Genomic DNA, 18,137 nt, shown 5'->3' on the forward strand with positions numbered 1-18,137 from the left:
TACTGGACTTAATTGTGACGAATAACCCTGACAGGGTACTGACACACGGGCAAATGTCTGCTTGCGGACTATCCAATCACAACTTAATTTATTTAGCTTATTCACTTAAATGCCCCAACTACAGACCTAAATTAATTACATTCCGAGACCTAAAAAGTATAAATAACATCGATACGGTCATGAAATGGACAACTTGTAATGCCCTATTACAAGACGCTGCAAACATACCTTGGCATAATGTCCATATTTTAGATAATATAGATGATAAAGTGGAGTTCTTAAACACACAACTGCTAGCTCTTCTTAATAAACACGCGCCAAAACGCACTGCTCACGTAACACGTCCTGCGGCTCCATGGATGACTCAGGAAATACGAGACTTAATGACAGAGAGAGACAAAGCTTTCAGAAAATTTAAAACTAGCCAAATACCAAACAATTTTGACCTGTACTAGACCCTTCGTAACAGGACCACACAGGCCGTAAGGAATGCTAAAATAAGGCACTCACATAACATTTTGCTAACCCGAAACACGACAACAATCTGGAAAACCGTTAAAAAAATGGGCATAGGTGGAAATAAAATACATACTGCTGACATTAAACTATCACTGGATGATTTAAACCAATACTTTACTATAAGACCCGTTAACATTGACGAGACAACAAAAGAACAGACGATTAACAAAATTCTGCACAATGGCAATACTAACAATGGAGGAGAACAGTTATATTTTTCCCTCGTAACTCCTGCAGAAGTGAGACAAATTGCACGATCAATAAAGACAACTGCGACAGGATGTGATGAGATTGTTCCACAGTTACTGTTAAAAACTCTAGACGTAATCCTACCAACTCCAACCCACATCATTAATACCTCACTGATAACCGGCATATTCCCTTCCCTTTGGAAATATGCAATTGTTCGCCCACTCCCTAAGACCAACAATCCCGTGGAACCCAAAGACTTTCGATCCATTTGCATTTTACCATTTCTGTCCAAAATTTTGGAGAAAATAGTTCACAGACAAATAACCGCATATTTAAATAACAGTATGCTTCTTGACAAATACCAGTCTGGTTTTAGAAGCAATCATACCACAACTACTGCACTGCTTAAAGTTACAAATGACATAGGAGTAGCTATGGATAAGGGAGAAGTTACTGTTTTAACTCTTCTAGACCTTAGTAAGGCCTTCGACTGCATTGACACGGACATACTAATAGCAAAATTACGTGCTCTTAATTTCTCACAAAGCACACTATCCTGGATGTATTCCTATCTCTCTGATCGCCGGCGGTGTGTATCAGGTGAAAATTTCTCTTCATGGCAATCTGTAGAGACTGGAATACAACAGGGGTCAGTGCTAGCGCCACTCCTATTTTCGATCTTCATTTCAGGACTAACACAAGTAATTACACATTGTCAATATCATGTGTACGCAGACGACATACAGATATATACACATGCACATCCTCGTGACTTACCGACTGCAATAAATAATATGAATGACGACCTAGGAAGAATATGTAAGTGGACCGATGACCATGCACTAAAAATCAATGCCCAAAAATCGCAGTGTATTCTTTTAGCTACCCAAAAAAACCACGCACAACTTACAGACGTCCATACCCACTCAGTAACATTAAGAGGCACTCAGTTACAATTCAAAGACACAGTTAAAAACTTAGGGATGATAATGGATAAAAACCTTAGTTGGAACAATCATGTAACAGGTATATGTCAGCGAGTGTTTTATTCCTTACATTCCCTTAAAAAACTCAGAGATTTACTCCCCCAAAATGTAAGAAAACTGCTTATCCAAAGTATGGTAATGCCAATATTCGACTACTGTGACGTAGTATACAGTAACCTGAACGCCTCACTTTCCATCAAGCTCCAAAAGGCACATAACGCATGCATTTGATTTATTTCAGATATACCAAGGTTTAGCCATATTTCTCCCGCATTTGGTAGGCTTTCATGGCTACGCTTAAGAGAGCGACGAAGTTTACACACTCTTTCCCTGTTACATCGTATACTGAACCTTAACACACTTGAATACCTTGCCACACAATTCCATTACCTAGCATCACCTTCTAGTATTCCTACCAGATCATCATCCACCGCAGTACTAAGCATTCCCGTTCACCGCTCAACTGGCTACAGCAGATCATTTATAGTCGCCGCCAGCCAAATTTGGAATTCCCTACCTGCTGAAATTAGGAGCGTGTCAAACCACCTCCGCTTTAAGAAACTCTGTCAAACCTGGTTAATAAATTATTTATTTATTTATTTATTTATTTATTTATTTATTTATTTATTTATTTATTTATTTATTTATTTATTTATTTATTTACTTATTTATTTATTTATTTATTTATTTATTTATTTATTTATTTATTTATTTATTTATTTATTTATTTTACGCCCACATTGGAGCACTTAAATTAAACCCAAATACATTTATGTTAACAAAGAATTAACTAAAGATTTAGCTTGCATCATCTTCTTCCTTTCCCAAAACCTCTTCATTCTGGCTGACCTGGCTGCCCTTTCTTCATCATATTGTTTGTGTTGTACAGTTTTTAATGACAATCTTGTTAATAATAATAATAATAATAATAATAATAATAATAATAATAATAATAATAATAATAATTTCTTATAACATAGTAGGATTATATCATAGCTAAGTTACTAGATTAATTAAAACATTTAATTGATACCTTAAGATATTAAACTGGAGATAATTTAATGTATATTTAACTCTTCATGTAGGTGTATGTATGGTCGGACAGAATAGCAGGCTTCATAGCCTGAGTCCCGCCATATAAAACAAGACAATAAATAAATAAATAAATATAATGAAAGATCTTCATTGGGATAATCACATAAATATGATTGTTAATAAAGTGTACATATCTCTGCACATGGTTATGAGGGTGTTTAGGGGTTGTAGTAAGGATGTAAAGGAGAGGGCATATAAGTCTCTGGTAAGACCCCAACTAGAGTGTGGTTCCAGTGTATGGGAACCTCACCAGGATTACATGATTCAAGAACTGGAAAAAATCCAAAGAAAAGCAGCTCGATTTGTTCTGGGTGATTTCCAACAAAAGAGTAGAGTTACAAAAATGTTGCAAAGTTTGGGCTGGGAAGAATTGAGAGAAAGAAGGAGAGCTGCTTGACTAAGTGGTATGTTCCGAGCTGTCATCGGAGAGGTGGCGTGGAATGACATTAATAGACGAATAAGTTTGAGTGGCGTTTATAAAAGTAGGAAAGATCACAATATGAAGATAAAGTTGGTATTCAAGAGGAAAAACTGGGGCAAATATTCATTTATAGGAAGGGGAGTTAAGGATTGGAATAACTTACCAAGGGAGATGTTCAATAAATTTCCAATTTCTTTGAAATCATTTAGGAAAAGGCTAGGAAAACAACAGATAGGGAATCTGCCACCTAGGTGACTGCCCTAAATGCAGATCAGTATTGATTGATTGATTGATTGATTGATTGATTGATTGATTGATTGATTGATTGATTACCATTATATATGAGGCGTGTTTTTTTAAGTAATGGCTGTTTGAAAATAACTACACAATGAAAGACAATTTTCAAACACCACATTTATTTGCAGATTCTACATACTTTTCTTTATTTTTCATCATAGCCACCAAGTTTGTTTAAACACTTATCATACATTACAACTAAGTTTTGAATACCCTCTTCATAGAAACTTGCTGCCTGCTGCGATAACTAAGAGTTGATCTTGTGCTGGAACAAGGTCTGTTTGGCCTCCACTTTTACAAGTGAATGTGCCTGTCTCTATTCCATGCTCTGTTGCTTCGATTCTGGCGTGATATACGAAACCTATCTGTTACGATCTGACTCAACATGTCATCGCCTTCTTCAGCATAACGAAGCAAAAACGTCATCGAACACTCAAATCTTTTGTTTTTGTAGTCCTCCATTAGGAGTTTAGGGATGCAAAGGGAGCACAGTTTCCTAAAGTTTAGGTTTTCAGAAACAATTTTGTAAAGCACTGACCTAGACATGTCAGTAAAGGCGTTTGAGAGAGCTGTTATTGTGAAGCATCTGTTCTCATGAATCTTCACTTCAACTGAAGCCACCAAATCATCTGTGATCAGAGTTGGGCAACCGGAGTGGGTCTCATCATGGACGTTGTCACAGCCATCTTTGAAGTCTCGTGCCTAGTTACGCACTTTGCCTTCACTTATAGCATTAGCACCGTACACTTCGCAAATCTGTTGGTGAATGTCTGCAGCAGACAGATTCCTTGCTGACAAAAACGGTATCACTGACCGAATCTCGCATGAGGTGGGCGAGTCGATAATCTTGAACATTTGAGCAAGCACAGAACAGAACCATACAGGTTAGCAACAGAGCTGCAACGGACCACCGTTGTTCCTGTGGAATGCCGGCATACGATGCATGTACTCGTTGCGATGCATGCACAAACTACTAGTGTCCACAACAAAACGGCCCTTACTTTTAAAAACCACGCCTCGTATATGCATCATAACGTTTATGACAAGAGGTCTTGATGTTTTTCAGGCATCGGTACATCCTGGTGACTGCTGGGCATTTGCTGGTTCAACAGGCTCAGTGATAATACGGTTAGCCATGCCAGTTTACATAACAGCAGTTACAATGGAACACATACCACCAAGTATTTCACCAACTGGAAATATCAGATCAGCACCAAAAGCATTTCTTCTGTTTGTAAGTATGTTTATACATATTTACATGTGTATAGACCGCACTTTTATTACTAACAATAGGTAGGTAAAAATGGGTTTTGGCTTGTATTCAGAATTTTAAAATTAAATACAGTAAGGATGCTTTAGTTTAGAACACTTTACTATTATAAAACATTAGTATCTGCATACCTTACAACCTATTGCATCGAAACATAATTGAAATAGTTTAAGATACTTATTCTTCATCACCTGACACTTTATCGCTGTCAGATGATGTGCTCCACACTACGTCATCTTCAGTCCCATCCATTGTGTTGGAAATTGACGTGATTTTGAAACTCTTGACTATCTTCTCTGCTGAGATTAATATCCTTGCATCCAGAATCCATGGCCTAGGATTTGTCTCTTATTGCCTAATCCTAGCTCATCTCACCCCAATAAAATACTAATCAAATTTGGTCTAATTATAAAAAACATGGATGAAGAGAAGAAGAAGAATATAAAACATTATAGACATTGAGAAATTGAAGGCTCCTTGAATTGTCATTTCAGTCGGTGTCATTTTCTTAGAATTGCACCTCCATTCATGGTAGAAATGCTGCAAATGTGCCTTAAAAGGCCAGTTGATGGGGACATCTAGGGGTTGCACCATTCCCATCATTCCACCAAGAATCACAACCATGTCAGATATCATCTTTTTTTTTTACTTTCTCTGTCAAGTGACCACGGAAGCTGTCAATCACCAACATGCATAGCCAACATAACAGAATAAAAGGACGATGAAACTACACTGCTTTTAACCAGTCCATGTACAAATCTTCGTACATCCACCCCTTTTCCTGCACTCTCACTTGCATCCCTGGGGGCAGCTTTTCCGTTGGCATTGTTTTTCACTTAAAAATTGCAAAAAGCGGTAGTTTGTCCCCATCAGCAGTAATCCACAACATTACAATACAACGCTATTTTCTGTGTCTGCAATTTGAACTTGAACGTTTCTTTTACCTGCTTTGTTGACCATAGTTTTCCCAGGCATTTCAAAAAAAAAAAAAATATACAGCAGTTTCATCAGCATTTCCTATTGCTCCCATGCTGTAATCATATATCCTCCTTAAATTTAAGACATATTGCTGAAAAGCAAGCAGTTCCTCCTAGTATATTTCAGACAGCCGCTGGGCCATCAACGTTCTTCTGTGAATCACCAACTCTTGACATGCCATAAAATGCTTTGCCCAACCGTAACTTGCTTTAAATTGACTTTCAGGAATTTCTATTCATTCAGCAATTTTTCGTCCTTGAAACTGTAGCATTTCAACTGAAATAGAAAATCTGTCTGCTCGTGTTTTAAGTACGTATTCAATAAGATCATTTTCCAGTTCTGGGTATTGCGCTTTTTCCCCACAAATTGCCTGCCGATTCTGTGACTTTTTATAAGTGCATCTTTAATTAAAATCCAACGCTGCACTTTCTTTTCATCAACATCAAACTTTCTTCCCGCTTTTTCATTACCATTTTCTTCGGCGTAACACATCACTTGTAATTTAAATTTTGAAGTGTACCTTGCTCTAACACTACCCATGTTCCTCAATTTACAGTGGTCATCTGCCGTGCAAACAATGAAAATGCTGCTAGGTACCGTACTTTCACCAAATACACTATTGAGAATACGTGACACTTTGCGAGATATCGCAAGACATTGTTTGCCAGCGCACATAGCGGGATGACCTTAAAGCTGAGTGTAGTAGTAATACAGCTCAGCTTATGCAGTGTGAAATTTTGTTCTTGGATTTGCTTTAAGAAGAAGATTTTAGTGAAAATGTAATTTGTCTGGTGACAAAAGCTTTCGGAATTGCAATCATACAAGCACTGAGCATGTTTGGTAAGGTTTGTGCTGTTTTTGGCTGCAATAACTTTGAACTTGTTCAGCTATAGAAATCTTTCTCCCACTTTCCTGGAGACAAAACATTGTAAGTGAATTCTAATATTGTAAAATATTAGCGTGCACATCACATTAGGTTTAATATTTAGTAGTCAAGTATTCTTATCTTAAATTAATGACATGAAGAAAATTTAAAACAAAATACATAAAACTATAATACCGGTACTTCTTTTTCTACCGCTTTGCCCAGATCTGTTTGGTCGTGCGTGCGAGCTGTGTCAAACATTAGGATTTGAAACTATTTTACGGCCGGATGCCCTTCCTCACGCAAACCCTATATGGCGGGATTTAATCACTAGTTCTCGGACTTTAGGGAAAAGCCTATTTTGTTCTTGAACACAGGACTTAAAATGAAGTTGTATTTACACGTTTCATGTATTTACAATGTTAGAAATGGTGGTTCTATAGTGCCTGAATTGATGTTAGAACCTATATTCCTATAATATTCCTATTTTTATCCCTAAATCAGTTTTAATATATTCAGAGAAAATACAATATTTGCTGACTCTTTTTCAGTATCTTAAACAAAATCTTGAAATCGAAAAGCTGTAAACCACACACCCCGGAAAGCCTTAAGAACCTGCTGCAGCGAACACTTCCATAGTCTGTCATGAGGCTGGAGATAGTATCCACCAAAAAACTCCATTTTGTCACAGGTGAACAATATAATGGAAGTGGAAAGTGTTTTTGAAGACTTTATTTGTAAAGTATGATATAATGTTTTATTTGTAATGACCTAACCTGTACTGTGTAATATTTGTAACATATGTATTTGTAAATAGTAGATTTCAATTCTGTACTTACTGGAAGTATCTAAAAAATTGTTGAACAGGGTGTGTGCCTTTTGTGGTTTATGTTTTCTAGAAGGAATTTTTTAACTATTCTGGAAATGGAAGATTCGCGAACGTGTGTATTTAAGAATTCAAGAAGTTCGCGACGGGAGTAGGAATTGTGATTGGTGAAACTAGGTGGGGATGGGCGGACTCATGCATTCTGATTGGCTACTCCAAGGCCAGGGTTTTCTATATATAGTGAGCGAGGCAGCGTCCGTGATAATTCGGTCTTGTCTTGGCCTGATCTGCCTTTAGCCTGTGTTGGTCTGCGTCGTGTGCGACGCCTCGCTTCTGGGATGGCGCACCTTCGAGTAAGCACTCTTATTTTCCGTTCCGGTTAAATTTTCTGTAATGTTCAGTTGCTATTTCGTATACGAGTCTGCCCTAGCCTAACCTAGATTCGCCAAATTAATTATTTTTGACACCTTAGCTTTTCTCCTGGGGTTCCCTGTTTGTTTTTGAGGCATTCTCATTTCTTATTTCACTAAATATGTAGATTGTAATTTAATACATTTACCTTGGGGTTTGCCTCTGGTAGTTCAGTGTCACTTGATGTACGCTAGAGTTTAGGAGAGTACATTCACTTCACTGTAAATTGTAATTGCTTTTACGTTGCTTTTGACCTACTAAATTGCATTGTACAACTGCTTTGGTAACTAGATGTATAGTGATTTGAAATTTTGAATTTACAGAAAAGCATTATCAAAGAACCTCTAAGTTATGTATATCACAGAGCTTATAATTCGTATGTTGCAAGTTTGGTGGATTTCGTTTCGGAATGCATTTGTAAAATTTTCACTTGTAATTAATATTTTTCAAATTTAATTATCACGGCGAATTATTTTGGAATCTGCAACCTAAGCCATATCCATGCCCTCAGTAGGTCGTAGTTCCTTCCATTTTCCTGGTTCATTGTCCACTAGTTGGCCCTACTGATATTTCGTATTATGTTGTTGTTGGCAGAGATCCGCGTAGGCCAGCTGATGTTTATCTGAGTGTATAGTGTTTTCTGATAGTGTGTAGTTGAGCTTACTTCCCTCCTTTATTGTGTTTAGTACTTATTTTGTGTAACCACCATAGTAAAAGTTACACATTTCATTCTGTGAGAACATTTCGGTATTCCCGTTTGTTCAGTGTGCAAATTATGCCGAAAGTGTCAGGTTCCAAGTCACCTTTAATTAAAAAGTTGCATGAGTTTCCCCATTTCACATCGGATGATAAAATTATATTCTGTTACGTTTGCAGCAAAGAGGTGAGGGAAACTTGTTTTATATTTCCCTCTAATGAGTTATTATCAATTTAGCAATATAAACATGATATTTTAATTGATGCCTATTAAAATACCTAATCTTGAAGTTGCCTAAAAATATTTTAAAACCTATTTGACAGCCTATTTAGGCAGCTAAATAACACTTTAGCACCTAAAAATCCGAGGTCTAGTCATCAGTATTGCATGTTTCTGTGTTAGTTGGAAGTGTAGTGTGTTGTCTGAATAGGAAGAGAAAGTGTTGGAACAAACACAAACACCCAGTCCCCAAACCAGAATAATTAATTAGACGCGATTAAAATCTCCGATCCCGCTGGGAATCAAATCCGTGACCTTCTGAAGAGAAGGCCTCAATGCTGACCATTCAGCCAAGAATTCGGACAAAACAAAATAATTATTGAGTTTCATTATTTCTATTAACTTAGTATTAACATTCAACTTTCGTAGTAGAACAACACAAAAATAATTATTTAGTTTCATTATTTCTATCAGTTTTAACATGCAGCTTGTGTAGTTTCAATCTTACAACCTGATGTTTAAGGTTGGGCCACCAGGTGCGCCACTGTCAACATGTCTCGTAGTTTAGTATGGGAAAATGCGGAAGTGTCCAGTATTGTCTATACTGTATTTGCTTTCACCACCTCAAACCCTCATCTAAGGCTATACCTGATACTGTTAGGTGAGCACAGAACTCTAAGGAATGTACAACATTGCCACATTTCATAGAATGAAGCTACATACTTTGAGTCTACAACGGAATTCGGAAAAAATCTTTTTTCTCACAAACGTTGTCTCAAAATTTAGGTGCGGTTTATACACGCGTAAATATGGTAGATAAGGATTTTATGTTCTACTGTGTTCTTATTTTAAAAATGAATCTAGACAGGTGCTTATTCAGTCAGTTTGATCAGATGTGTCATAATGTGTGTTAGTGGGAAGAAGTCTATATCAATTTTCAAAGTGTTGGAAATAATATGTAACTTGTGTGTGAATAATGGAAATCTTGTGTGGAAATGTTAATTTGTACCAAGAGAAAATGTATGTATTCCAGATGATAACTTGGCAGAAAATATTGGAATAAATGAAACTTCACACTCCTTAGGTACACATCTATAGTTATCAAACAAGGTGACAATTAACAACATGTGATTCAGACAAACAACCATTTTGCTATTCCATGCAGCCAACAACAAAACTATTATAGCCAAATTGATCACCAACATCTGATGACGGATGTGGCACTAGAAGAAGAAGAAGGCTATATGCATTCAAGATGACAGGTGATGAAACTATGAGATGTTAGCAGAGAGAAGATGGGTGAGGAGCAGAATAAGAGTTACAAGAAAAGACAGAAGGTGAGGGAAGTACCGAAAGAGAAACCCTTATGAGAGAAAATAGAGAAATAATCATTGCAAATTACATTGTGATCCATACTGACAGTTATCAGTTAAAAAATACTTTGTTACTTAAGGTCAACCTAATCAATGCTCAAAATATTTTGTTAATTAAGGTTGGCCTTAAATAACAAAGTATTTTGTAACAAATAGAGAAATGTCAATCGACTGAGATGTCAAACATATGGAGGACATATGTATTGTCTCTGCAATCTTTGCCATTGTTAATAACAGTATCAATGATATTTTGATATTTGATGTACACCTTAGTTTTCAATGTGAATGGGCGTCCAAAACAGTTGGGCGTGATCAAAGCTTTCTTTTCCCTCTTTTTCATTATTTGTACCATTCAGAACTTTACCCATTACACAGCGGCTTTCTCTTGCCAAGGGATCATACATCTCAAAATACCACTTCTCTACAACAACTTATGAATTTGTACAGAATGATGTTGTTCTACACCCTTTTGTATATACGGTATGCGCCAAACTATACAGTACTCATTTTCGCGCAGTGCGTAAGCGTCTGCGTGTTGTTACATCGCTCTGTAATTGGAAGTGACAATGGAGGTAAAAGGGTTTATAGTGGAGTATTATTTTCGCTCATACAGAAACGGTTATCAAGGTGGGCCAAGTTTAAAGTTAGTGGCGGAACAATATCATGAACACTTCAATACGCCAACACCTAGCAACACAGTTATGCTATCTATTGTTTAAAAATTTCATTGTACGGGTAGTGTATTGTGTCAACATGCAGATGAATAGACAGTAGTTCCAACAAGACAGAGCAACCTGCCATACCACTCGACAGACTATGGCTATGCTGCAAGAAACCTTTCCAGGACGAGTGATTTCCCACGGGGCTGAGATCCCCTACCCATCACATTCCCCCGATCTCACACCACCTGATGCTTACGTGTGGTGAATGTTAAAGGAGCAACTTTCCAATTGTCCAGATCCACCCAAAACCGTGCCTGCATTACGTCAGAAGATCGTCTCGTTCATTGGGACTCTGCAGCAACCTATGTTCCAGAATATGTTGGAAAATCTGCATGATCGTTATGATCACTGCCTACAGTGCAATGGAGCACATTTTGAACATTTACACTATCATCATGTGGTCAGGTCAGAATATATCAGAATATATTCTGCTATCGTATACGACAGTAGACGGTACTACCTGCGACTGTCTGGCTGAGAGTCTGGCGGCCGATACCAAACCAGGCAAACTAAGGGAAAACCAATAGCTGTGAGCAGAGGAGTTTTCCCTTAGAAGGTTGGATAAGATGAGACCTTTGTGTGGGAAATAACACATAAATTCATCAGCTACTGCCTTGCAGTGAGGCAGGGGACTGCCAAAGGCTAAGGGAGACCACCCTGAAAGAAAATCCTCTAGTACGTTAGGCCTAGCAAGTCAGTACAGGAGTACAATGCAGTTGCTTTCAAAACGAAAACGAGCCTCGGAAAGAAACATATTCTTAATGTCGACAATACTTCAAGTACTCTTAGAACTAATGACAATGTCATGTCCGATGTTCATTCAAGATGCACGAGAAGAACCGATCATAGAAACAAGCTTCGGATTGAAACCTTAAATGCTATGACTCTAACAGGAAAATGCAACAAAATCACGGATCTAATGAACCGTAGACATATTCACATCCTAGGGCTAAGTGAAACCAAATGGAAAGGTTGCAACACAAGAATGTTAGAGGATGGATATAAATTATACTGGAGTGGTAATCCTGCAGTGGCGAGGAATGGAGTTGGTTTTATACTCCATAAAGACATTGATAGTGTAACAGATGTCTCCTTCATCAATGAGAGGTTAACCAAAGCTAAAATATGCCTAAATGGAGAAACTCAAACTGTAATCCAAGTTTATGCTCCCCAGCAGGGTTGTAGCGATGACCAAAAAGCAACTGCCTAGAAAAACTAGAGGACATCATTGATGAAGAGAACATAATGATAATAGGGAACATGCATGATCCGGGGTTTTAATTAAAAATATGCTTATCTGATTCAAAATTTCTGAATTCAAAAATGTGATCAGAATGTACAAATAACAACTCCAAACATTATAAAAATCTAAATTAAAGTACGAAAATGTCACGTGACGCAAGTACGCGATCTCATTGGTCTGACGTCATCGTACAGGTTGACTGAATTAGCAGACGAAATAACACATAGTGTGCTGTGAGAAGAAGGATATACTTTGCATATTTCTACTTTATGTTAGTGTCTGCTATAGTTAAATTTGAGGTCTATACATTGGATAAAATCTGAGTGGTATATTTTAGACTTAAAATGAATCCTGCGCAGACAGTGAGGCAGAAAACTTATAAATGGTGTATAGTTCCGATGTGCAATAGCACATCGCAAACCATCCCAAACAAATTGTTTATAAATGTTCCAAAGATGCTAAAACTAGGGAGAAATGGATTTTGGCAAGCTGGCGAAATGCTGGTGATATATCGGAAAAGTCTACAGTTTATTTTTTTTTAAGATCATTTTAACGTAAGTTGAATTTTTTTTAAATTTTCAATCACTTTTCCATGTCAGCTGTTCTAGCGGTAAAACTTTAAATTTTAATGTATGATGCTTTAATTAAATGCTTCAATTACATCTTGGAATATGAAAGTAATAAACAGTGCATTAATTAATGCTGATTATTAAAGTATTCTCCAAACCTAATCTATGTTTTGGGTGATCCATGTCAAGGTAATAAACCAAAGGGGCTATGAACCATATTGACAGCTCTAATTATACCAATTTATCTGGGCATGCGACAGTTATTTATGTCTTTATTGAAGAGCTTACATTTGTAAAGAAATTTAGGCTATAACTAAATACTCCGTAATATAACAAAAAATAGGCGTGTACATCGTGAAAGAAAACAACGTGAATTTAACAAATGTATATCTCTACACAAGACCAATGCTTGTCTGTTGGGGGTCTTATAAGTTAACAATGCTCAATTATAATAATTATCATAATATTAATGAAATAAATAACATAACTGCACACAGGTGAAAATAGTGATGTTGGTGTTTAAAATATTATCCAACTTAGGTAATACAAGCAAAGTCAATAAACCGAAGGGTAAAAATACCGGGCGAGTTGGCCATGCGGTTAGGAGCGCGCAGCTGTGAGCTTGCATCCGGGAGATAGTGGGTTCGAACCTCACTGTTGGCAGCCCTGAAAATGGTTTTCCATGGTTTCCCATTTTCACACCAGGCAAATGCTGGGTGTACCTTAATTAAGACCATGGCGGCTTCCTTCCCATTCCTAGGCCTTTCCTGTCCCATCGTCGCCGTAAGACCTATCTGTGACGGTGCAACGTAAAGCAAATAGAAAAAAAAAAGTAAAAGTCACAGCACCCAAAGACATTCCTGTATTGAACGACTTAAAATGCCACCAAGACACTTTACTTGCGTGATATGCTCAGCTTGTTAAAAGCCAAATGTAATTAATGTTATTGGCTTTACACCCCGCTAACTACTTCTACAGTTTTCGGAGGCGCCGATGTGCAGGAATTTAGTCATTCAGGAGTTCTTTTACGTGCCAGTAAATCTACCGACACGAGGCTGACGTATTTGAGCACCTTCAACTACCACCGAACTGAACCAGAATCGAACCTGCCAAGTTGGGGTCAGAAGGCCAGCACCTCAACCATCTGAACCACTCAGCCCGACTTGTGAAAACTAGATGAAGTCATCTTTATCTTTATCATGTTTTTTTCCCCTCCACCAAGATATTTAACGTTTCTCTTTCATGGGCCCTGGAAGTGGGTAGGCCAGTTGCCCCAGCCATAAATATATATTTTTTCAGGAATGATAGATTATAGACCTATAGTACTATGATCTTTCTTTCTTAATCAGTTTATCCTTCAGGGTTGGTTTTTCCCTCGGACTCAGCGAGGGATTTACCTCTACCGCTTCTAGGGCAGTGTCCTGGTGCGTGAGACTTTGGGTATGGTGATACAACTGCTGAGGAGGGCCATTACCTCGCCCAGGCGGCCTCACCTGTTGTGCTCAACAGGGGCCTTGTTGGAGGATGGGAAGATCGGAAGGGCCTTAGGTGCCTGGAGGAGAAGTGGGAAAATACGAAAAACCACTTCGAGGATGGCTGAGGTGGGATTCGAAACCCCTCTACTCATTTGACCTCCCGAGGCTGAGTAGACCCTGTTCAAATCCTCATACTATTTGTTTTCAACTTTCATGGCAGAGCCAGGAATCGAAACCAGGCCTACGGGGATGGCAGCTAATCACATTAACCACTACACCATAGAGGTGGACTAGTACTATAATGCTACCTATATGTTTATGTTAGTGCTGAAATCCGATTTCTTACTTTACTAATGCTGAAAGCCCGAAAATGTAATGTTATTGTTTAATATGGGAATCACTCTAGAAGGAAATGTTGAAAGTGATGTGATTTCTATCCAGGTTCGTTGTTATCCTAATACCATGAGTTACAGTACATTGCACGTATATAAAAGATGCCACTTACAAACTTGCTTTTTATCCGCGAATTTCTGCGGCCACAAAAGTCACTATTTTTCAAGAATGATGACATCTACACATGGTAGATTGTCTGACTGTGCTGTTTTGAACCTTTCTTCTGTCATTTTGAAGTTGTTCGCGATCACAAATAACAAACAATCGGCTTTTAGTAACGGCTGATGCACAACGGCTGGTAGAGGTACATGCGGTACTGGATCGTGACGTCACAGCGCACCGCTTATGTCAGAGGCCATTTCACTCGCCTTGCGGAAAGGCACTTTTAAATATTTTTTTAATGGTAGAAAACAAGGCAACTTACTACAATGTAATACGTTTACGTACTATTTCATCGGTATACTTTTCAACAAATATTTTTGAAAATTATGCATGTTCTCTATTGGAGATGTTAATGCCCAGGTAGGAACTGATAGGTCAGGTTATGAAGGCATTATTGGTCCATATGGATTTTGTAATAGAAATGAGGAGGGTGAACTTCTGCTTGATCTATGTACACGAAATCAACTTCTGGTGAAGAACTCGTGGTTTCAGAAACGGGATAGCCACAAGATAACAAGATACAGCTGGAATGGTCAGTATAGATCAGTGATAGACCTTATCATCACAGATAGGTCAAGTGGAGAAAAGGTGCATGATATAAAAGTGATAACTAGTGAGAGCCTTGATAGTGACCATAGACTCCTCATTGCAGACCTAAAAGTCACCAAATCTATTATTAAAGTAAACAAGAAGAAAAAAACATGAATTAAAGACTGGAAATTGAAAGATGTGGAAATCAAACAGCAGTTTCAAGAGGAAATGAGAGCTAAAATACCAATAACAGACACAAAGAAAGGTAATGAAGAATGGAATGATTTTAAGGCAAGTCTGGTTGGTAGTGCAGATAAAATATGTGGAAGAACAAGCAGAAGAGTGAGAGAGAAAAGAACATCTTGGTGGAATGATAAAGTGAAAGAAGCCATAATGAAAAGGAATAAAGCCAAAAACGTTCTTGATGTGGCTAAGACTGACAGAAGAATCAACAGTGACCGAATAGACTACAATAAATTGGAAGGGATGGCAAAGGAATATAGATACAGAAAGTTGGAAGTCAAGAGAATTGTATGGGAAGAAAAAGAGAAAAGTTGGAAAGAATTTACAACTTAACTGGAAGAAGACAGTAAAGGGAATATGAAAATGATATATGGAATAGTAAAAAGTAAAAGATCGGATAAAGAAGCAATTACAGCTCTGGAGACAGCAGATGGGAATATAGTTCGCAATATGAAAGATATCACGGATACAATGGGGCATTATTCTGACAAGCTCCTAAATGGCCCTAAAGAGATCTCTGTTGAGGATGTAGGACAGAAAACAATAGAGGAAGATATCCCAATTACATGGACAGAAGTGGAGCAAGCTCTCCATAGGATGAGAAGTGGTAAGTCAGCAGGAGCTGATGAAATTACAGTGGACATGATTAAAGCTGCTGGTCCGCCAGGAATACAGTGGCTGTATAGAATTCTCAGAACAATATGGAAGGATAATGAAATACCTGAAGATTGGATAAAAGGGCTGATAGGAACTATCTTTAAGAAAGGGAGTAGAAGGAAAAGTGAAAATTACAGAGGCATTTCCCTCTTATCACATGGCCTTAAAATGATGGAGAAGATCATTGAAACCAGAGTAAGGGATATACTAGAGCCTATCTTAGAAGAGGAACAACATGTCTTTAGGACTGGAAGAAGCACAACAGATCTGATATTTGCTTTGAGGATGTTGGCAGAGAAACACTGGGAAAGAGGAAAAGACCTAATTATTGTGTTTATGGACCTTAAAAAGTTGTATGATAATGTTCCTAGATTAACTATTTGGAAAAGTCTTAGAAAACTTGGTGTACAGGGGTACCTTATTAGGAAGATCCCAATGCTATATACTACAGTAATTGTAAAAGCTGTGTCAGAATTGGAGATGGTCACTCTGAATGGTTCAATACAACCAAAGGAGTACAACAGGGAAGTGCCTTATCACCTCTTCTATTCATAGCAGTTATGGATACCATTGTAAAGGAACTAAAAGGAAAAGTTAATAAAGATCTTCAGGCTCTGGTGTTTGCAGATGATGTGGCAATGTGGGAAGAAACAGAGAAGGGAGTGCAAAATAATCTGAATGCATGGTGTAAGAAGTTTGATGATTATGGAATGAAATTGAACCCATCAAAAACAGTAGCATTGAAAATCAGCAGACATAATACAGAATGTAACATAAAAATACAGGACCAACAAGTTGAAGTAGTACACCAATTCAGTTATTTAGGAAGCATAATGGCTAGTAATAACAGAGCTGAGATAGAAATAACAAACAGAGTAACCAAAGGCTCTAACTTTTACAGTATCGTTAGACACCTACTATGGGATGAGAAGGTCCCACAAAGAACAAAAATGACCCTGTACAAGTCATATTTCATTCCCATCCTTACATATTCTCTGGAAACCTGCACACTAACATCAAAGGATTGTAGTAGGATTCAAGCCTGTGAAATGAAATTTCTTAGAACTGCCCTCCAAAAGACTCGACTTGATCATGTGAAAAATGATGAGATCCGATCTAACCTAGGTCTAAATGAATCGATGGAGGAAAGTCTTAGGTCTTCTAGACTTAAATGGTTTCGGCATGATAAATGAATGAATAGCACAAGGTTACCATGTGCTTATTTGGAAAAGGGAATAACAGGTAGAAGACCAGCTGGAAGACCAAGAAGAAGATGGATGGACCAACCGAGGGAAGACGTGGAGAGAAGAGGATGGAATTGGGAATATGCATTGGACAACGAAATGCTTTTGAATAGGCAACTTTGGAAGACACTCGTTTTCAAACACCCTACCCAGCTCGCTGGAAGGGCAAACCGATGAAGATGATCTCAATAAGTAAGGTAATGACAATAAGACTAACTTAATTTCCGGTACTGTATATTTTGGTGCATACTGTATTTTCAAAAAGGTTTTGATTTCTATTCGATGTTTCCTGAAGGTGTCCACGTGATTAGACAAATTGTCATTCTCTGTTTTAATAATATTGTTTGTTTCTTCTTGTTTATAAATTGTGTTTGGCTGCCTGAAATTTTCTTCACATTCTTCCTGTTAACATGTTAACACCAAAAAGCATGATTTCTATGAGATTGCCATAGTTTCATCATCAATCAGTAATGATCTGCATTTAGGGCAGTCGCCCAGTTGGCAGATTCCTTATGTGTTGTTTGATCAACATCATGCTCGATATTAGTCACTTTTGTAAGTGACATTTGGTGTGTCATACAGCATAATGTTGTTAACCTACAACCATGTCATGGCTACAAACTACACAAGTGAGAAGTGTGCAGATATTAGGGATGGGACAAATAGTTACTTACCAGTATCATGTTCCTGTGTATCCGTTACACGGTAGTATTAGGTTGAAGTATTAGGATACAAAAGTAACATAATAC

At 37.7% G+C, this 18,137-nt stretch overlaps 1 protein-coding gene across 1 annotated transcript in view; it reads left to right on the forward strand.

Moving 5' to 3' along the window:
- LOC136875416 (SUN domain-containing protein 3) overlaps nt 1–18,137 on the forward strand; it is a 205,185-nt gene that overhangs the window by 177,952 nt on the left and 9,096 nt on the right. Inside the window, exon 12 of the mRNA XM_067148972.2 lies at nt 4,577–4,744. Coding sequence (XP_067005073.2) covers nt 4,577–4,744 — 168 coding nt within the window. The remainder of the gene's footprint in view (nt 1–4,576; nt 4,745–18,137) is intronic.

Source organism: Anabrus simplex, chromosome 6 (assembly GCF_040414725.1).
Source record: "Anabrus simplex isolate iqAnaSimp1 chromosome 6, ASM4041472v1, whole genome shotgun sequence".
Lineage (NCBI taxonomy): Eukaryota > Metazoa > Arthropoda > Insecta > Orthoptera > Tettigoniidae > Anabrus > Anabrus simplex.